Source organism: Excalfactoria chinensis, chromosome 1, assembly GCF_039878825.1.
Source record: "Excalfactoria chinensis isolate bCotChi1 chromosome 1, bCotChi1.hap2, whole genome shotgun sequence".
Classification (NCBI taxonomy): Eukaryota; Metazoa; Chordata; class Aves; order Galliformes; family Phasianidae; genus Excalfactoria; species Excalfactoria chinensis.
Genome location: NC_092825.1, coordinates 148246158 through 148269461, shown reverse-complemented (window position 1 = coordinate 148269461; position 23304 = coordinate 148246158). Strand labels below are relative to the sequence as shown.

The 23304-nt window shown below is 36.1% G+C and overlaps 1 protein-coding gene across 1 annotated transcript in view; it reads right to left on the bottom strand.

Annotated features, from left to right (window-relative positions):
- Window positions 1–23304, bottom strand: part of KLHL1 (kelch like family member 1) — a 181724-nt gene that overhangs the window by 96286 nt on the left and 62134 nt on the right. Inside the window, exon 4 of the mRNA XM_072355084.1 lies at window positions 7679–7875. Coding sequence (XP_072211185.1) covers window positions 7679–7875 — 197 coding nt within the window. The remainder of the gene's footprint in view (window positions 1–7678; window positions 7876–23304) is intronic.

Below are 23304 nucleotides of genomic sequence, written 5' to 3'. Positions count from 1 at the left end.
AACTGTCCACAAACCCTGAAGTCTTTTTTGATAGTTTGCAGGCTTCTCTGAGGTACTGCATCGCTGCCTGCCTTAACTATCAGTAATGGGTAGTAATCCGAGGAGTGAACTAGATCTGGGAGTTTTCCAGTTATGTCCTTGACCTGGGCCCCAGGGAGGCAGCACACCTCCCAGTGAGTCAGGTCTAGACTGCATATGGGGTCCTCAGTTCCCATAACAGAATCACCTATGACAATAACCCTTCTGTCCTTAGCAGAGGCAGTCTGCAGACACAGAGTCAACTGCCTCCCCTTAACAATGCCTTAGGCAAACCTCCCTGTGCCTCCTCGCTCACCTCCCCTCCAATTTCCAATGTCTCAAATCTGTTACTTAGGGGCACGTGGGGAAGTGAGGTTGGCAGGGAAGGGGTTTGTCCATGATGCCAACCTGGGCCTGTCTTCCAGCTCTCCCCGTCTCTCTTCTGAGGCCTGCTTCACAAGCTACCACACCTGCTACTGCAGTTTGCTGTGGGTGGTGCACACACACTGCCTCCTCCTCACTGTACTCCCAGAAGGTTTTTCCAAGGCAAAGGGTATGGATGTAGATTTGCTGTCCTGGCAACCCTGCACACCACCTCAGCCACTCTCATGAGAGCTGCTGGGCCACTTTGGGGCTTTGGGGTTCCCCTGGTAAAGGAACCAACTGAAACCCCAGTGTACCTCATGATCAGTCACTGCTGTTCTGGCTGGAACAGCTCTGGAGCAGCAAAGCTTAGCAATCAAGGGCTACTTCTGGGTTTTTGCCTGATGCAATATAACCACTTGGTTTTCAGCAGACTTTCTTCACAAGCAGGGCACTGACAGATAGAAAAACTGTAACTACAAGGTATTTCAATTTTCCGTGGACCTTAGTTAAATGACAAATATTGAGATGCAGAAACTGCTAGCACTGCTTGGAATGTCAAATTCTAAATTTCTAAGCATTATCTATGTGTCATAGCACAGGCAGAACCATATTGACTGTGAGATAAAGCAAGCTACAGTACAAATAATAAAGTAAATATATATATTTATATATAAGAATTTCCCATGTTTTAAAGCCAAAAGACAGTTATCTGTTTAAAACATAATATGACAGTTCTTAATATTTACTAGCACAGAAAAGTAGTTGTTATAAGAAAAACTATTGTCAGGTCAAAGTTTATTAAATTAACAAGGATTGTTCAAATATTTTCCTCTCCCTAGTTTATGAATGTAGAAAAGTAGTTGTTGTGAAAATAGCTAGTAGTACTTTAAGGCCACAGTGTTTACTAAACTAGCCTAGTCTATTACAACACTTCAAAAGTAAATATATAGTGGTTCAAAAAAATAAATCATATCAAGACATATATTCCAAAAAGAATTGCATTTCAGTAAGGTTGCCATCATAGTTTGTTCTAAAAAAAGATAGATAATATACTACAGCTCTAATTTCTGACAAGTTTGACAAATCTGACAAGTTGATAAACTGCTGTCTTTATGAGTTATCATCCCTTCACGTATTACCAACAGAAGAAACTAGAATAATACAGAACTGTTATTAAAAGTGTTAGGTGGAAGAATGCAGTTGCTTTAGCTCATTGATACTCTCCACTTTGATGGTTTGTTTCTTTAAATAGGCATTAACATGTGCAGGTCACTGTACTATCATGTAACTCGATAACAAATAAGGAAACTATAATTTTAAGACATATGGCTTTGCAGAATGAAAACTTACTGAAAATGATGTGCCAGTAAAAACCCAGATTGTCATTTAGAAGTACAGAAGTCTTAACTCAAGACAGACATGGGTGTCTGTGCTGCAAAATAAGTTAACAGATTCAATTAAGAAAAGAAAAAAAGCAACACAGTTTCACACCTCAGAAATAAAACAGCCCACAGGAAATCTGATGTGCCACAAAAAAAAAAATAAAAAAAATCAATGAGACTAAGTGATTTTTGCCCTTATTTTTAATGTGTTCAAAATCTTTAATTTAAAATGACGCTATTCCAGATCCATTTATAAATACAACAAGGAGTGCAAAGAGAGAAGCATATACATTTATTGCTCACAAACTTGTTATTCCATGCTAAGAAATGGATTTTGCATTTTGGGGGAAAAAAACAAAACAAAACAAAAAGTAAAAGTTTGTTAGCATTAAATTAAAGTACTGTGTCAACTACGCAAATAAAAAAAAGAAATTCTATTCAGGAATTCTCTAGAATTCGTGGTTGAAGAGAACTAAATTATCATCAAATATGACAAATAAACATAATATAAATTGCTTATGTTCTGAAGATAAAAGAATACAAAAATACTAGTGGTTTGCTCTTTAGCAGCTCTTCTTCAATATAAAGGAATTTCCAAAGCTCCATCTTGCCCTGTTCGGGTGTTATGTAAAAGCATAATGCAAGCATAAGTACACAGCTCTGAAAATAATGCCTTCTATCTGTTCCCATGGAAACTAAAAGAGATGCAAAGAGCACAATAACACTAATCAATACAGAAAAATCTCAGCTACAAAACACTGTTTTTCAACATAGTCACCACCATTAGCTATACATTTTTACTAGTGGTGGAAAAAAAACTGCATTCCATGTTCATAAAAATCTGCAAGGCCATTTGGAAGATGGTGTGTATTTCATGTCACTGTCACCACTGCTGAAACGTATCACCCACCACTTCACTGTGCTCATATCCACTGCTTGATCTCCATAAATATTCAGAAAGTGTGGATGAATGTCAAAGGGTACAATTTTTTTCCACATGGAGGAGTTCAGTTCCACCCCTTTGCTTCATACGCACTTCCATGACAGACACCATTTTGTCAGGCTGCCTCTCTGCTGCCATCTGTTGCACAGCAATATAATATAATATAATATAATATGATATGATATGATATGATATGATATGATATGATATGTTATGATATGATAGGATAGAATAGAATAGAATAGAATAGAATAGAATAGAATAGAATAGAATAGAATAGAATAGAATAGAATAGAATAGAATAGAATAAGGAAATACTGGCAGCAAGGTTCAGTCTCTACTGCCATGACACCAGCCTTTGATGTCATGTGCCAGCATACTAATATAGAATGCTATCACAGAATCATAGAAAGGTCTGGGTTGAAAAGGACCTCAGAGATCATCTAGTTTCAACCCCCTATGCTATGGGCAGGGTCATCAACCCTTAGACAAGGCTGCCCAGAGACACATCCAGCCTGGACTTGAAATAGGAGGCATTACTTTTGGAGCAATCCTAATATGTTCTATATATAAAAATTGAATGTTACAGGGTCATTTAGAACTTATTAAATAATCAAGCCTGATACTAGTAAAGGAAATTGCCTTTGAAAAGGTAATATTAAAGAATTTATGGGGATTTAATCAAGCAGATCATTTTAATGAAAATACATTAATTTCCATTAAAATGCTATTGTGAAAAAAAACTGTGAAAAAGAATGACTTTCTAATCAAATGTAATTGGTGGATGAAAGTGCTATGATGTTTGTAAGGATTGATACAGTCTAAGGGAGTAATGCTAAGGTTCAAGTACCTTAAATTATCTCAATTAGAGGTTAAGAGCTACAGAGACAGACTTTTTTGTTTTTTTTTTTAAATAGAAATATCATTAGCTTAGTTAAACAAATATTGTGTTTTCTTTTTATTTGACAACAACTGGCTATATATAAGAGATAAACAAAGAGGTAAAAAATTGTTTGTAGCATAAATATCTTTTTAAATGTGAAAAAGAGAAAAGGTATGTAATCTCAGTCATTGTTTTTTTCTTCACTTTGGGCACATGAAGACCTACTTTTCTTAGCTTTGTAATTCGTACTGCATGAAAAAAAAATCTTTTGTTTTGAAAATCAGCCTCATAAAACTGTAAACTCAGACTGTCAGTTGTAATTCTCTATTCACTGAAATTATTTCCTATTCATCAAAATAGTATTAAAATATTATAATAACAGTTCTTAATGCTGAATATCCAGAAAGAAACTGTTTCTAAAAATTGAAAAGAAAAAAGAAATATAGAAAGTTATCATAATATTATTTCACTTTTTAAAAGTCTTTAGAATTCTTTCCAATGCTGTTCAATCTTCCCCCCCCCTGCTCACGAATTTTCTCCGTATAAATCTACCAGAGACACTCATGTTCTAACACTTCCACTATTTATATGAGAAATAATTTAAGTAAATATTTTAGACAATTGGCAAAGGAAAATTAACTTCGTCTCTCGTGTTTTTGTAGAGAAAAATTGTTTTTCCTTACAAAGCATGAATACAAAAATTTGAAAGCTTCATTTATTAATCCATTAGTTGGCCTTTATTCCAGAAGCTTCTTAATCTATTTACTTGATATAGCTTTCAGAGAAATGCAAATTTCTATAAGCCAGCTGGCGGGATATGTCAGAGTTAAGGGAATGTCATTATTTTGTATACATAACAAAAGAGCTTTTCAATGTTTCCATGGAAGAGGAGCACTATAAAGCCACATTTTGCAAACTTAAAGAGAACACCTTGAAAAGCTTGAAAAGAAAGAGCTTTTAAGTTTTCACGAGAGCACAAACGCTTTTTTTAAAAAAAAAGAATTTACTCATCCTTTTTTAAAGAGAGCTTCTCCTAAAATGCACTGCATAAAACAGAATGAGTTTATTGACAACTTTATCCTTATCACACTTTCAGAATTGCTCTCATTACAGTCCATACTATTTTCTTGGAGTCTGAAGCCAAAATAATGTTTTTATCACCTCAGCTCTTTATTTTGCTCCCCACTTCCTTACTCCTTCTTCATGCCACAAAGCTTCTATTTTATGATCTTCCATCCACCACTCCCAGTGTATCTACTCAGCAATCTGCAAGTTCTTCCTTGCTGTGTGTGAGTAGAAAGAAATCTTTTTTTTTTTTTTTTTTTTCCCTTATATAGATTCAGTTCGAACTAGAGTGCTGTGGTCAAGGTAGGCAGTAATACCCTACACCAAATTACACATTCATATGCTTTAAAAGAAAAGGTTAATTAAAACAGATATCATAGTGACGTGCGGAATCAGACTCTATAACCAGGATTAGGTTATAAAGCAGGTATGTGTTTATTCAGCGCTGGGCACATGGGGGATCGCTCCTCCTACCATGTGTACCGATGGACAGAAGTGTTAGCAAGTTATAGAGCAAGCGTATACATATTCATCAAATTTTCAAGAAATCATCAACATGTTCATTGTTTTTCTGGGAACTCATTTACATGCTGTCCCTCCTACTGACGCGTGCGCAGTACGTAGTGGGGGTCTTGCTCCGGTGGTCATTTGGATGAAGTCAGAAGTCTTCCTCGGGTTACTTTGACCCAGTTCCTCTACTCAATCAGTCAAAGCCAATTTCTTTGGCTACCTTTCCCTTATGCATACCCCCGATGGTATTGTCTTAGCTGTAGACCCAGCTGTTATTATCCCAGCTGTGTTATCCCAACTGTATTATAACTATAGCAATGTCGACATGTCCCACTAGTCCTTTTCTTCTAACATTCCCCAAAGCCTAGGATACTTAATCTTCATGAAAGGTCCCTATTTACCTGATTCTTACTTTTAATAGTATCACAGAATTGTTTGAGTTGAAAGAGATCCTTAAAGGTCATCTAGTCCAGCTCCCCTGTAATGAACAGGGACACATATAGCTGCATCAGGTTGGTCAGAGCCCTGTCCAGCCTGTCCTTGAATGTCTTCAAGGACAGGGCATCCACCACCTCTCTGAGCAACTTGTTTCAGTGTCTCCCCACCCTTACTGTAAAAAAACAAAACAACAAAAACAAACAAAAAACCTTCTTCCTAAATTTTTCCTCTTTTAGTCTGATGCTATCTCACCTTATCCTATCTCAACAGACCCTGCTGAAGAGTCCGTTCCCGTATGAACTCACTAAATGTAGTAACACCATGCCTATGAAAATATCATGCCCTGTTAAGATAGACTTTTATGACTATCATTTTAGTAAGTTAAAAGTTAAATGACATAAAGAATAAATATTGTTATATCACAACTTAATAGTTGTGCATTTTTGTCATTCTTGAAAAGATAAAGTACGACTAGCATGCATGCTTGAAAGTGTAATTGCAGTTACCTTTGAGTTTGTATTTTAATTATATTTGACTTCCTTTCTTATCTATCATCTTTGTTGGCAATCTTTTCATTGCATATAATTCAGATTTTAAATCTGAGCAATAAAAGCTATACTATACTTTAGAATATACCTAATATTTGGACACTGATACAGCTCTGTTATCCATCAGCTATGTTTGCCAGTCTTCAAATGTACTACAGCGTTTGATTTCAAACTGTTATTCAATCCCAGACAATTTCAAAATGTTTTTAAGGAATCGTGAAAACATTGTAAAAACCAAGACCTTTCCCTATTTGTTTTATTATTATTATTATTATTATTAAATTATTATTATTATTATTTGTCATTGCTCATCATATTTTTTCATTCCACAATAATAATAATAATAATAACATCAATGTAACACACAAATGTTCTGAGAAAAAAAAAAATGCTAAAAAGTTGAAATTATTCTTATATACCCACACCTGTTCACATTTTAACACAATCTAATTCTACTGAAGTAGCTCAGATAAAATCTGCTCTGACAGCTTATTTCCCACCACTGACAGCAGAATGTTAAACACACTAGAGTTGACTTGGAAGACTAGCTTTATTTGTCTAAAGACAGAGATAATTAAAAACAACCACAGACCTAGCTCCATGTGTATAAAACAGATATAACAATCTTAGCTGAAGATGGAACAAAAAAAAAAAAAAAAAAAAAAAAAAAAGTTAAACCCATGAACTACAACATGGAATTAGTTAAGTAAAATAAAGATGTACCTGCTGGGCAAGTGAAGACAATTCACTAAAATCTGCTGTATCACTTAATGATTTCAGTCTAGACCCTAAAGGCCATTATTTCTTAGAAATGATAGGTAATCTACTCTTTATGTAAGCTTAATTTCATGAGCCAGATGTTTTTAATTTTGTTAAACTATGCAGAATTAAATGGCTACAGATATAATTTACTTTCTGAATAAGTAACATATTTTTCCTCCACTGATTCTGATTATTTATAATTTTAATGTCATACAAGTTCTGCTAGGTATAATTAGAAATATATATGCTACTGCAAAGATAAATAAAAGGAGGGATACTGGTTGAGAAAAAAAAACAAACAAACAACAAAAAACAAACAACAAAAAACAAAAAACAACAACAACAACAACAAAAAACTTGATATTTCATTGAATTACAATGACAATTACAAATCCTCCCTAAAGTAAAACAAAATGAACAGTGATTTAAAAACAAAACAAAACAAAACAAAACAAAACAAAACAAAACAAAACAAAACAAAACAAAACAAAACTGACTTACAGAAACTACAGACCTACTTACTGTAATCAACTGTATGAATTTAATTAAGTCACATACATTTCTGTCTTGGCATATGGTGCATTCATTACAGAAAGCAAGTTCTCATAACTAAAAGGAAGCTGAGAGCATTTCAAAAGGGCCACTTGTTATACAAAGTATGAGACAGAAGGATTTCAAGCCCAAAATTAGCACAATATTTTTACTTACAGAAGATAAAGAGAATTCATGTGATCACAATCTAGATATTCTAAAACTGCCTTACCATTGTGTAGTTGTGAGCCACCTTCATAAGCTCTGCGCATCCTTGCGCATCAGCAAAAGCTCGTATTCCCAAACAGTTGGACGGGTGCAAAAGCTTCATTAGAAAATGGCAGCAAACCTCTACTACTTGCGGAAGCTGGAGGAGGCAGGCAGCTGCTAGGAGATTTTCAATAGTGTCCTCTTTCAATTCCAGGCAGCCTGAGAAAAAGACGTATGCATCCTTGGTTTAGAAAAAAAAAAAGCAAAACTCTGTGAAGCACCGAAAGATTGTTTTATAAATAATTAAATAATTAATTCAGAAAAAGCAAGCAGAAAGAGGATTAGTCTCTGACTGGACATCTCAATTACCTGAATATTTCAGATGTATAAACATTAATTCAGCTATGTAAGAGTGTTACAGAGGAAGGCTGGAACATAAAGAAATAAAGGAAAGGCCTGACAACATTGCTTTGGTTTCCATAATGAGATTAAAATCTACGTACATATATAATTATCAAATAGACTGAGTCTTATTTATTAATTTATTTATTTACATTAAATTTGTCAATTAAACTTGCATTATCTTTGGTGGTACAGAGCAACGCCCAGAGCCATTTACCACCTTGCAAAGTGCTGAACACTTGACTATCAAAGTATCACTACAAAATATAAATATATTCAAAGTGGTTCTTATAGTCTTCAGACTTCCTGGTCTTATTTGTAATGTGACTCTGGGGTAAAATATATCTAAATAATATGCATCACTCCTTCCATAGCCTATAGTTCTCCTGCAAAACTTCATATTTGCTAAAAGAGCATCTATGGATAGACAATAGGAACCTTACTTTAACTGTTACATTACACAAAGTTGTGGATTTTTATTTTATTTTATTTTATTTTATTTTATTTTATTTTATTTTATTTTTTAAATAACTCTTGCTGACTGATAAGCTTTTTAATAAATAAAAGGTGAAATTAAATGATATAAATTTAAAGAAACATCCTTTTCAATAAGGGATAGCCCACAAACCTGTGATTTTTAAATGAAATCTTTTTTATCATATCTCAGTCTCTAATAACTCAGTCGACTCGAAATAACTCAAGTATCTATAAATTAAATATCACAGGGATAAGTTGGAGTACAGGAAAATAAACAAGATACAAAAATGTGAAGATATAAATTTTAAGAAACAAACCCTTTGGATTTCATTTTGCTGTCCTTGGAATATAGTTTCAGACTACAAGAGGATTAGGTTTAGATTGATCTTTCTGTTCAAAGTAATATAGATCAGCTGTTAGATAAACTCACACTTTTCTTCATGCAATGTTTGTTGTCATAGCAAGAAAAATCTACACATCTCAATAGTTTATCACATGGGAGTGAGGACTCACAAAATCCTCTACTTCACCACAGAATGCCACAGAAAAAACATGCTATATTACACTAGCAAAACAATACAATAACCATAGTACTGAATATTTGACCGTTTCTCCATTTTTGTGTCACACAGAGCTTTCAGTTTGCGATGGAAACTGAAAGGTATCTTGTAGTGTCATGTGAGTTTCTCTTTATGTTATCTTTTTCTTACCATTGCTGTCCCCCCCTCACACACACACATTTATACAAGACGGTTAGAAGACACAGTAAGCAGCTGACACTCAGATAACTCATATAATTATTAGTGACCCTCCCAAGTTTGCCACATGACCATAGGTAATCATTGGCTCAACACATAACTCATTATCTAGGCTACAATCCCACTATTCCACAAGGAAGTTAACAATAAATAAATAAATACAGGTTAAAAATTATTATCCAAAAGGTGAAAGTCAGAGAAATAAAAATATGCAAAAGAGTTGTGAAAGTTAGACTGACTGAGAAGTGTGATGACAGAAAACAAAATTAGAAAAAAATAAATCTCCTTTTCCTGTTCACTATTTGCTTTTTAGCATCAGTTTCAAAGAAGTCTCTGGCATTACAAAGCTGACCTGGATCGCATTTACAGAAAGAAATAATTATTGAAAGAATCATCACCCTTTATAAACAAAGGTAATGCTATCACACTTAGGTTTCTTATCACTGAACATAGCATTAGGAGAAGAACCTCAACAAAACAGCTGAAACTGTTTAAAGCTGAAGCTCTGTCAATCTCTTTACATTCAAATTGAAAATATTTTCTGTTAAGTGTAAAGAAAACTTCAGTACTAACAGGATTAAAATAAGGATGTTATTAATAATCATAATCTACTTTATAAAATACACGTTTCTATTTGTAGTCAACATAGCTGTTTTGAAGGATATTTTATGGAAGAATGTGCAGAAGTTCCTGCCTTACATATCAATTGAGAGAGGAAATATATAATGCTTTCTGGTATCCACAGGTACATGAATATATTGTAAGTTGATAAATTGTAAAGCAAATTCTGAAAAACCAGTGTACCAATTAATACTTCTTGGACAAAAGCTAGAAAGTTATACTCAGCTAATGAAAAAGTAGAGTTTACTGTGCTTCTTACTTTTTTTCAGTCCCACTTAATTCTAACTTATTAATGTTTGTAGGTTTCATTGTTTGTTTGTTTGTTTTTTGTTGTTGTTGATTTTGTTTTCTTGTTTTGTTTTGTTTGTTTAGTTTTTTTTTTTTTTTTTTTTTTTTTTAAGTAAACATGATAAGAAAAAAGACAGATCACTCCAAGATCCTGCTTTACAAAGCATTAACTTCAGTGGCATGGAGCATGTATCAAATCCATTATGATTTTCACTGTGTCTTACTTATCTTTGCCTTTAAGCATTAAGGCACCTTCACAAGTTTGGTAACAAATTCCGTTTTTCGGAAGGGCAGTATGACATTTCTATTTCTTGTGTAATATTAAGTGGTTTAGCATGGTCAGAGTTTGAAAAAAAAAAAAAAAAAAAAAAGAAGCAGGAGTCTTACTATATGTAACATGAACTCTTCGGACAGTTTCATATTGACAGAATATTCAAGCAACTAATCAGAAGATTTGAATACACAAGGGTGTATTAACATTACTGCTACATCATTTCACCTCCCCCTCACCCTTCTATTGAATAAGCAGTTTCTACTACTTCAGCATGAAAAGAACAAATTAGCTTAAAATCTCATTTTGTGTTATTTTAATTAGTATGAAAATAAGGAGGAAAAACAGTCACAAGAATTTTAATGTATTATAATTATTATTCTATATTAAATTTCTATTTGTGACAAATTTTATGTGCATTGTTTATGCAGAAATTAAAATGCTTATATTTAGAATGCATTCTTACAATGAATAAATAAAATTTATTACCTCAGTATTAAACTTGAAGCAGAGATACAATATAATTTTCCCTGATATTTTTATTATTTTGCTAAATCTTTTTCTTTCTTCTGCTCTTCAGGTTACATTTTTACAACTAATTTCATGCACAGGGAAACTTTGAATATCTTGTTACTATGAATCAGAGAACCGTAGAATCATAGAATTTCTTGAGTTGGCCGGAACCCTTAGAGGTCATCTAGTCCAACTCCCCTGCAATGAACAGGAACATCCACAACTACATCAGGTTGCTCAGAGCCTGGTCTAGCCTGATCTTGAATATCTCCAAGGACAGAGCATTTATCACCTCTCTAGACAACCTGTTCCCATGCCTCACCACCCTTACTATAAAAAATTTCTTCCTTACATCCAATCTAAATCTCCTCTATTATAGTGTGAAACCATTTCCTCTTGTTCTATCATGATAGACCTTGCTAAAGAGTCTGTCTCCTTCTTTCTTATAGTCTCCATTTAGATACTGAAAGGCTGCTATCAGGTCTCCCCAGAGCCTTCCCTTATCTTCTCCAGGCTGAACAGCCTGTCCTCACAGGAGAGGTGTTCCATTCCATGGATCATTTTTGTGATCCACCTCTGGACATATTTCCAACAAGTCTATGTCTCTCCTGTTCCGAGGACTCCACATCTGGACACAGTACTCTAGGTTAAGTCTCACCAGCAAAGAGTAGAAGGGCAGGATCACCTCTCTAAACCTGATGAACACACTTCTTTTGATGCAGCCCAGGACATGGTTGTCTTTCTGGGCTAAGGGGGCACTTTGCTGTCTCATGCTCCACTTGCCATCCACCAGTAATCAAGTCCTTTTTGGCAGGGCTGTTCCCAATCTTCACATCCCTCAGCTTGTCCAGGGGCTGCCACAACTCAGGCACAAGATCCTGTACTTGCCTTTGCTGATGTCATGGTTTTGTGGTGTTGCTGTCAATATTCTACATCATAACATCATGTGCAGTATGGATCATTGAAAGGTTCATGCTCCAGTTCCGTGGAATGGCAGCGTCCCGAGTACTCAGCTCTCGGAGAACTACATATCACAGAGGACATTGTGGCCAGAGATAACTCACGGGAGGAGGACATATATAATCTTGCTCCCAGGCTGGAATTCTATCTCTCTCGGACTCCCAGGGAGTGAGAAGCATTCCAGACGTGTCGCCTAGAGTTTACAGTAGGCCACTAGGTTTTCGGGGACTCTCTCTCTCTGTTTTGTTCGATTTATTAGCCTCCATTATATTGTATTATATTGTGTCATCTCGTATTCCGATATCGTATTTAGTAAAATAAGTCTTCCTCCTTAGATTGCTGCCGCTGTTTTTTCCATTCCCCTTTTTCCCTTCATTTCTGGGCTGGGGGCCCTACGGGGTGGTTGCCCCTGTCACGGGCACAGGTAAATCTAGGTAACCTGTAACAGCTGAACCTCATGAACCTGGACCCACTGCTCAAGCCTATCTAGCTTTCTCTAGGTGGCATCCTGTCCCTCAAGCATGTTGAACATACCACACAGCTTCATGTAATCCACAAACGTGCTGAACGTGAGCTTGATCCTACTGTCTATATCGCTGATAAGATATTAAAGAGCATCAGTTCCAGTGCTGACCCCTGAGGGGCTTGTCATCCATCTCCACATGCACACTACCAAAACCACCCTTTAGATACTACCTTGCAACTTGTTCCTCATTTACTGAACAGTCCACCCATCAAGTCCATTGCCACAGAACCCTCCAATCCTGATGTCACCAATCAGTTTCCTTGTAAAGAAGCAGGTACTTGAAGTCCCAAAGTGGTATGAGATTCTGTGATCATGACACCTCTTTTAGACAAACGAAGAAGGATCCATCAACAGCTACACTTGATAACATTGCCAATATGGTTAGTGTGTTAACCATGGATTCAGACTGCAGGTGACTGTAGTCAGTAGCCCATTTATATGTTTCACCTCTTCTGAAGTCTCATGGGCTCACCAAGCTAGAAATAATTCATCCTTATTCTGACAGTCCAAGTCTATTCGAGCCACCTCAGTTTGGGCAGGTTTGTCTACCTGGTGGTTGTTCTGTTGTTCTTCAGTAGCCTGACTCTTGGGCACATGAGCATCTACATGGCATACCTTTACAACCATATTCTTTATTCGGGCAGCAATGTCTTTCCACAGCTCAGCAGCCCAAATAGGTTTACCCTTCTGTTGCCAGTTACTTTGTTCCCTCTGCTGTAACCACCCCCATAAGGCATTTGACACCATCCATGAGTCAATATAAAGCATTGGCCACCTCTCCCATTCTGCAATATCTAAGGCCAGTTGGACAGCCTTTACCTCTGTGAACTAACTTGATCCTCCTTTTCCTTCAGTGGCCTCTGCAACTTTTCATGTGGGGTCTACACAGCAGTTTTCCATCTGCAATGTTTCCCCACAATACGACACGATCCATCTGTGAACAAGGCAAATATATTTTTATTTTCTGGTAGTTCATTGTATGGTGGGACCTCTGTAGCATGAAATACATCATGCTGGTGATGTTCTGAACTTTTTTGCAGTCAGGTCAGTCCATGATCACTTCTAGGATCCCTAAACAGCTGAGGTTCCCCATTTGAGCTCGTTGCATAATCAGCACAATCCACTTATTCCAAGTGGCATCGGTAGCATGGTGGGTGGAGGGAACGTTTCCTTCAAATATCCAGGTCAGTGCTGGCAGTCAAGGTGCCAGAAGGAGCTGTGTTTCAGTACCAACTACTTCAGAAGCAGCCCAAATCCCCTCATGCATGGCTAAGATCTCCTCAGTTGGAGTGTGGCCCTCTTATACGCTCAACTCCAAAATCTAAGGGGTCGGCCTCAGGTCTCTCCTGAGGCTCTTTGCCACAAACTCCAAGTGGGACATTTCTCTCCAGCAGCAGTGCAGAATATGTTCTTTACATCCTCTCCCACCCCATGGCCACAGCACAGGCTCCTGTTTAATCTGTTCAAAAGCCCGCTGCTGCTCAGGGCCCCATGAAAAATCATTCTACTTCTGCGTTGCCTGATAAAGGGGGCTTACAGTAAGGCGGTAGTTTGGAACGTATATCTCCAAAAACACACTACACCCAGAAAAATATTGTATCTCTTTTTTATTAGTGGGCGGAGACATAGCAGTGATTTTGTTGATCACATTCATTAGGATGTGACCACGCCCATCTTGCCACTTTATACCTAGGAACTGAATTTTCCGGGCAGGTCCTTTCACATTGCTTTGCTTAACAGTGAAACCAGAATGCAGAAGGATCTGGATTATTTGTTCTCCTTTTGAGAAAGCTTCCCTTGCTGTGTTGCCCCACACAGTAACGTAATCCAATATACTGTAAGTGCTGGGGAGCACTTACTTATTGTTACCATCCTGGGTGTTGGTGACTGCAGTCTTATTGAGGGCCCCTCACCTGGACTCGGGTGCTTCCCCTGGATCTTGGAGCCGCTCCTCTGGACCTCTTTCCTCCTTGTCTCTTACAGGGACTGCTTCCTCTACTTTCCTCTCCTCCTTTCTTCTGTTCTGAGTTGAGATTCGTTTCATTTTCCATTGTCTTACAAGGGCAACTGACATTGATTCTGGTGCATCTTGTGGTTGATCAGGTTACTTGGTTCCAATGCTCTCACTCTCCAATTTGGCTCAGAGTCTGTCTCGCTCGATTATGAGGGTATTTAGTTCAGATTCAAGCATGGCTAGACTAAGCTGAATTCTGTTTAGTTCATTTTGGAGACTGAATTTGCCATGATGGAAGGCATCTCGCTCAGTTCAGAGTATGTCCCACTCGGACTTGAGGGTGTTTCTCTTGGACTGGAGGGTGTCTCACTCAGACTGGCAGGCATCTCGCTTGGATCAGAGGGAGTCTCAATCAGATTGAAAGGTGTCTCTCTTGACTACGAGACCCTGTCGCTTAGCCTGGAGATTCTCCCTCTCAGCTTGGAGTCTCTCCTGGAGACTTTCCTTTCTGGCTTGGAGACTGTCTCACTCATTTTGTACTGTCTCACTGAGACTCTCCCTTTCAGCTCTGAGACACTCTCTTTCAGCACAGAGACTCTCTCTCTCAGTTTCAGAAACTCTCCCTTTCTGATACAGTATTGAATAAGGCCCAATAAACATTAGCCAGGCCCCAAATCATTTGTGCCTCCTCAGATCTGCCTGAGCCGCAACATTTCTGTCAGGGTCTTTTAGGTGTTCAGGAGTAAAGTTCAATGACACCAAAGATATCCATCTCTCTAAAGTCTCTCGAGCCTCTCCAAGCTCCCTGCCACTCAGTATTCTCTCGTTTGGGGGAAGGCTTCTTCAAAATATGACTAATACAAATACTGAGTGAAATAATGAGTAGTGCATTCAGGGAATCTAACAACTTGATCAGACGAGCATTCAAAAAATGCGTAAAGGATACAAGGGAGAAACTTGAAGCCTGCTTAAAAAATAAAAAGTTCTGTACAATTGGCAGCTCTTTCTGGAGCTGTATGCTACACTGTATGCAGATACCAGGTACATATTTCCATCAGTGTTTTCAATTGATTATATAAACCTATAGCACCACAAAGCAAAGTAGCAAACTTAATTAAGGCCCAGCATGTTTTGAGCATTAAGGAAAACAATGGTGTGTAGGCCCTTGAGAAGCAGTTTTACAAGAGAAAACTGTGTTGGTTTTTTTTTGTTTGTTTGTTTGTTTTCTTTTTTCTTTACAGAAGCAAGATAGCAGTGCGCAAAGTTTACAAATGTCACCAGAATACTGCTAGTCCTCCTGGACTTTCAAGGTCAAGTTTTCAGTGAGCACCTATGAAAGAGATAAACTTTCCCATCGAAGCTAATGAAGCTCTCTGAGAGCACAGACAGAGACTGGTTCTAAAAAGCTAAAAAGCAGCATTTGCCCACATTCTCCACCAAGAATGTAAATGGTTTACAGGCAAGTTTGGCCTGGTTCCATGACTAGTGGGGCAAATGGATTTTGCACAATCTGTGCCTCCGGAAACAGGAAACAGCAGACCACAAAATAATTAGAAAACAGTGGCAACGATCTGAGGAGAAACAAACTAATTTACTAAATATGGTATAGGAATGCAAGATAACACACTGCAATACAATATAATTAGAATTGAAGCTAATAAATCAGATATAATGAGAGAGTATCTGAAAGCTATAGGCCTTACAGTAAAACTGAAGTGATGTGCGCAGTTGGGACAGGCAGTAGTGAGAAGATGCAAAGAAGAATGTGAAGAAGAACCAAAAAGCCCAATCAGGTGACCTTGCCAGGAGCTATATCTCCTCTCTGACCACAAAACCCCCTGGGGAATGTAGTTCTTCTCTTCTGGACAGGTACCCAGAACTGGAGCATGAACACTAACTCCCAATGCACTGCATGATGTTATGATGTGGAATAGCAGTAACCAAAAATCATAAAACCATGACGTTGTGGAATGTTTTGTTCACATGTAAAGGGAGTAGGAAGGTTACAGGAGAAAGCTTGGGATTGGGTATAGGGGATGTGAGAATCTGTAATAAACAATATGGATTGTTCACATCTGAGTCCATGCCTCAGATGCTGCAAGGCTGCATGGGGCTTTGTGCAATCTGGTCTAGGGCACTGGAATTAGATGATCTTAAAGGTCCTTTCCAACACAAACCATTCTATGATTGTATGATAATAAATCTCTACACTGATTCATTCATGCATTAAGAAACCCTGTGAGTAAAGATATACAGAAGAAGACATGGGGAATGTAAAAAAATTTGAAACAAAAGCAAGAACTAATTACTTTGTTTTTATTTTAACCTTTCATTTTCACGTGACTTCATCAGTTTTGTTGCATTTTTTTAAGTTAATGAATAGGATTATTTCCATCAGTTAACCACAATGTCCAGTCTTGGTAAGGTGGCTTCTTTATTAGATCAACAGATTTTTTTGTTATTATTATTATTATTATTATTATTATTATTATTATTAACTATTATTATTATTAAGAAAAATCAGAAACTGTCATAAAGATAGGACTTTACTAAGATTTCGAACAGTAGATAAATTGCTTTCAATTACAGTTACAAATGGTGCTTTTTTGCAACTGGATTAAATTCCAGTGAAAAATGAGGTTGTGAAAAATATGCTACACTTCAAGTTGCTATTACAGACCTTTTTGACATTTCCTAGAATTAATCTTACTAAATCTCATGTATCAGCCAAGTAGCCCTCAGAACTAAACATTTTAGATTTCATTTTATAGTCAATTGAGTGAAATACCAGGTTTTAGAGCAGTATTCATCTGCTCCACTTTACAAAATTATTTGATCCTTAGGAGTGGCTATTACTTGCTATCAATCACCTTCATTTGTCTTGCTGAGTCATTGTTGGTATTTATATTGGATGACATAAATTCAGCCCATCTGCTTCCAAGTACACAGTGATGGAATCATGGAATCATCAGGGATAAGATAAATAAATGTCTGGAAATGCTCATCACCTTTCTCAACACTCTTTGGGTCCAATTCTGATTTCCATATCCTCTACCATTGTCAATTCCTGGCACTGATATAATAGGCAGTAATTGTCTCTTATGTACATCCATGAAGAGCAATCAAGGAAGTATGCAATAAAAAGTAATCTCCCTCTAGTAGGACATTAATTTCCTCTGTTTTCTGAATTGAATGCTAAGGTTTTGATGTTGACCCATGTCTTAAAATATACATTCTGCACTGTATCATCTCCTATATCTTTTATAAAGGTGAGTTCATTTCCCAGATAGAAATAATGACAACAGTATTTTGTTTTTGCAGAGGTTTTTTTTCCCAATATAACTTTTCTATTTCTATTAACTATTATTTGCAGACCACAGTTATCAGCTGCAAAGGAAGAAGACAGTCATTCAATCGTTTTTTTTGTGTGTTTACTTCCTATCAGTTCTGCATTCTGCATCAGTGAAAATGCAAAGAGTCAACTCTTTTTTTCTCTGTTTATTGTAGCTATTCAAATTAACAAGTACACGAATAAAAATAGATAGTACTCAGTCTATACAAGAAGAGGGCACAAGTTAAACTGAGGAAAAACCTAGCATCTGACAATTTTCTGTATTATTGGACAATTTATTCATCATACATTAGTGGCCAAAATCAAAATTAAAACAAATTAATCCCAGAACCGTGCATGACTCAAAGATTTTTTCACTTGACAATGCTGAATAATCACGTGATATTTTGGAAGTCAATCCAGCATCTGCCTTAAGTTAAACCATATCTCTTAACTATGAAAGTCTGTTTCCTAACAGAAAAACGTTCCTATCCTGAGAAACTTCAGTCGTCTTCTATTCACATCTCTTTTTCATTCCTACAGATAGAACTGATCTCTTTAAAAGGTCAGCTTATTTTATCATTTCATTCTTCAAACTAGTGTTTTTATATTGTTGCTTATTTAATTTAAATTTACATTTTTGATAAATAATCTGAAAAAGTTAATATCAGAAAAAAATAACGCTTTGGACTTCTACATTGTCAGTTTTGACAACAGTTTTTTAGCTAATCAATGCTAGCATGGCTTTGAAATGATGGGAACTTGCCATTTCAAATAAGCATTTCATAACCACTTTATTCTTCAAAATTAGTATTTGTAAGAAACTACTTTGATAGATGAATCTGCAGGTGGAAATCTTGTCATCTCCAAAAAAATGCTAATACACCAGTCATGAAAATATAAAAAATTATGATAAATAAAACAGCATCTCTCTTTTAACAAACTATGTTGTTATTTTCATCATAACATTGCTCCCTCTTTGTTTGAGTAAGCTGATTAAAGTGGCTAGATCATATGGTCATTGGAATGTACTGCCAAAGTCCACTCTATTTCAATGGTGCAGAAAATTATGACATTACATAGTGATAAGCAAATCCTATTAACAAATTAAAATTCCCCTGAGTGAAAACCTTCTTGAAAACGTCTGGCAAAATATCAGAGAAGTGTGTTAGCCAAAATATGGTACCTTTTCATTTCCTGGTCTGAGAAAAAATAAAAATAACAATAATAATAAAATAATAATTAAAAAACAAAACAAAACACACACACAAAATCTGTTGTGAAACTGAAATATCATATTGTATCATTTTAAATAAAACTAGCCCACTGGCATATAAATACCAGTTCTTTAGAGATCAACACTAAGCTGCTATTTTCTCCTTATGAAGCAAATAACCAAAGAAAATATTTCCAAAATTAACTAAATTTTCAAGAGAACAAATTTTGCATTCATGCAACAAATAAGGTAGTAGAATTATTCCCAAAATCTGACTTAATTTATTCAATGCGGGGAACTTCAGTACTTAAGTTTAAGACTGTAAGTCCTGCTCATTGTGCCATGCAAGAAACGAAAGAGAAACAAAACAAAAACAAAACTAAAAACAAACAAACACACACACAAACACCAAAAAATAAAAATAAAAATAAAAAAATCTTCTTCCTGTATATATCAAGGTCACTTCTTGGAGGTAGTATGAACAGTATTGCACACATCACCTGGCTTCTAGTCTGTTGCACACCTTTCCAGAAGTGTCCCAACTGGTCTACTGGTCCTTTTGCTACAAGGAAAACCACACAAGAAACAATATCTTTTCGTATCTGTATCTCAGTGAGATATAACCTTTCTCTTACACTAAGCATAATCAAGCACTGAGCTCTGGAGAGAAAAAAAAAAAAAAAAAAAAAAAAAAAGGAAGGTCTCAAGGGCAACAGGGTTCAGCTAGCAGATTTGAAGGGCACAGTATTTTATCCTCCACCTGTCTCAAGCTGGCTCAGAAGTGTGGATACTCATCTCTGCCAGAGTAAGATTTCCAGCTTCTCGGGCAATGATTTGGCAGCCTCCATGGCAACATAAAGCAGTTCAAATACACATTTAAAGAACAAAAGGTAACAGAGATGGAAGCATCAGCTGCCAACAAGAGATTTTTGCTTGACTACATCATATGGCCTGCTTTGCTTTAAGCTGGATTCCATTGCTGGGAGTAGCATCACATTCTGTGGGTACATTTTAGTACAATGATTGTGTGATTGGCACAGAATGGAAAGGGAATGAAGGTGTATTTTACAGCTCAGGGACAGGTGCAGCTACATACTTGAAAGATTTTCTTGAATTTTTTGCTTTCCTTCAGAACTTTGGATTCATAGCTAGTAAGATGACCTTAAGAGAATGGGTTTGAGCTCATGTCACCACTGCAAGAACTTCAGAAAGAAGTACTTGAAAGAAGCACTCGACATAACACTTGACTGATCACTTCATAGTCTGTTTAGTAAGAAGCATGGCATACAACAGGTAACAAAAAAGAGATATGGCACTTGACTGAAAGGAACCATCTCATTATTCAGTCAGTACTAATGTGCAGTTACTTGGTTTATTCTCACTTCACAACTGATGAACTGTGAACAGCACAAGGGTAAGTTTGTAAAACAATGATGTTGCAATGTACTCAAACTCTTCTGTGCAGTCTTCTCATTGCTTCCCTAGGGATAGTATGAATTTATTCTGACATCTTATGAGTAGCAGGCTGTGCCACAACACAAGGAGACAGTGACTAGCGATAGCTACAGCTGCCTATAACAAGCTCTATCATTCTAAATACTCTAAATTTATGAATATCTAGTTCAGAGCTTTTTTCCAAGCAAGAATTGTGCCAAAAGAATGAGAATACAACCAGTTCCTTATACATATTTACAAATGTTGTTTCTTAATGGAGTATTGTATTTGTTTTATTGTGTACATACGGAGCAAGGACTTAATTTTGCATTTACAGGAAGATCATCTCTGGTCCAGCTGGAAACAGGACCCATGGAGCAGGAAAAAAAGATTAAAGAGAAAATCATTCCCTCATTAGTTCTATGATGATCTTTCTCACAGACCTGAACTAAGTGAAAGCTCATAACTTGAATGACATTAAGAGTGGGAAAATACTGAATTACAAGCAGGCTGACATCCACAGATAGAGGAGGATGACAGCTAAGTCCTACACTTATATTAAGGGACTATGGAAGATTCTGTCATTGTACTCATAAGGAGTATAGCTAATTATGCCATCCAGAAGTGCTCCTTGGTGTTGCACTTAGGCTTTAGTGATACATAAGTAAGAACATAATGAGGAACACTATATGGAAATGAGAACCCTGTCAATTGCTCCAGAGCAGGGAAGAACAAAGGTACATACAATCTTGGATGTAGTCAATGCAGAACATTCATGGACAGACAATCTCAATCACACCTTTACAAGTTATTACCAGAACTCCACTTTCTGGACTGGAGAAATTCTGATAAACAAGGCTGCTCTGAAAATTTGAAATTTTCTCTTTTCTGTCAATGACTCCTAAAAACTAGTTATTGACAAGTTTTAGTTCCCCAAAGATAACTTCACTGCTGATCATCTATTTACACATGTTTATTAGAGGTTTACACCATCCAGTATATATAACTAGAGGCAGTGAACTTCAGGATACACACAGTATCAGGGATAAATCCAGATCTCATTACAATGAGTATCTCCTAGAGTGCATTAGCCTATAAAACTGCAAGCAAGCTATTATCACCTAAGAACCAGTAAATATTTATTTGAATAGATGCCTTTAATAACAAACATATAGTCTTAAATAAGTTAAACTTGCCTGGAACTTCCCTCTAAGGATAACTGGATTGAAATGGCCTGTGTTTCCCACTGAAATCTGCCATCCTCCAAGCCATGGCAGTGATATTCAAATTGCATGTTGAAGAACAATCCTGTGTCTGTGACAACTTCTGGAATGTGTGGAGAAATATCTCGAAAGTCTACAAAATGGTCTGTGCCAAAATTATGCTAAGTGTTTTATACAGCATTTATTAATTTAGGAAGCAGTTTCACTGACCAAAAAAAAAAAAACAACCCTCCACTTTCTTGGGATATCTGCTTAAACTGTCTTCTGTCCTAGGGAAACCTAAGGGCTACTGTGCTCAAAGGTAGTTTCTTTCTTGCTATCCTGTGTGCGTGATTAGATTTAACACTGTCAGATATGACATTTGAAAGGCTTTCCATTAAAGAACCTACATAAGAAAAAAAATAAAGAAAAAAAAAAAAGTCTAACTAAAACCTAATGATGATATTGAAGAATGAGTAATTTATATTAAGAGAAAGAAGTAAGAAATGATACAGTGTGGTTCTAATAATGCTACACAATAGACACTGTTTTAATTATACAAATTGCAAGTACATCATTATTTAGCTTATACACTTAGAAAGCCTTTTACTCCTTTCAGACAAAACAATACAAAGCTATTGAGCTATCTTTTTATAAAGCCAAATTATTCAGTTGTAATTTATGTAAAACAAAACAAAAAACACTGCGAAAAGAAATGCAAAGCCCATCTAACAGCCTTTATAACATGTGTTTTTAGATAGCACAAGTTTTCAGTTTTAATCAAATCATGCTTTACAGATGCATCTAACATACCATTTTTTATAATTAGTAATGTTTCTTCTTTATAGGAACTTTAATACTCTTTACCATATATTTCTGGCAGTTCAATTTTCTTGTTTTCCTTTTACTACTTCTAGATGGACCTGTGCCTTTATTTAGGAGCAGCTCTTATCAAGTCTGTACAGGTCTTAATACTCTGCTGGCTGCCATGTAATTTTACCTTGCAAATTATTTAGCAGTCTATTTGCTTATACATGAGTGAACACAGTCCAGTTCCACAGTGTCAGGATTTTGTCTTCTACATATTCGGGGTAGACAGAGAGCAACATAATGTATAAAGTAATTCATGTTATTATACACACTTTCTTTAATAGAATAGTATCTGTTTAAGAAGAGAATAAAAAAAGAAGTCTGCAAGAGCTGCCTACTTTAAAAGATAAACGACACAACTATAACCAAAGCAAGCAAAATTAAATGGACATTGTATCTTGAGCATTTGTCCAACTTTACTCACATGTATAGTCTCAAAAACATGATTGAATTTGAAACCTTAGCTTTATTTAATATGCCAGTTCCTCACAGATGGCAACCTCTGAATTTGATTTGAGTTTAAAATATTCAGTTTCCTTTGCAAATTAGATATAATCCTGACTTCACACAATTAGCAAAAAGAAAACATTCCTTTTTTCTCTATACATGCATACAAGACATTGTATATAATGATAATAATTAAAGGAACACAGCTTCATCATGAAAAAGAAAAATAAACATTCTGAAAATTAATGTAGCCATTATTATGTAGGCTAGCAGAGAAGGTTGTGGTTTTTGTAGTTGTTGTTGTTGTTTATTTGTTTTCCTGTCATGGTCTCTCTCTCTCTCTCTTTTTTTTTTTTTTTTTTTAACACAAAATATACA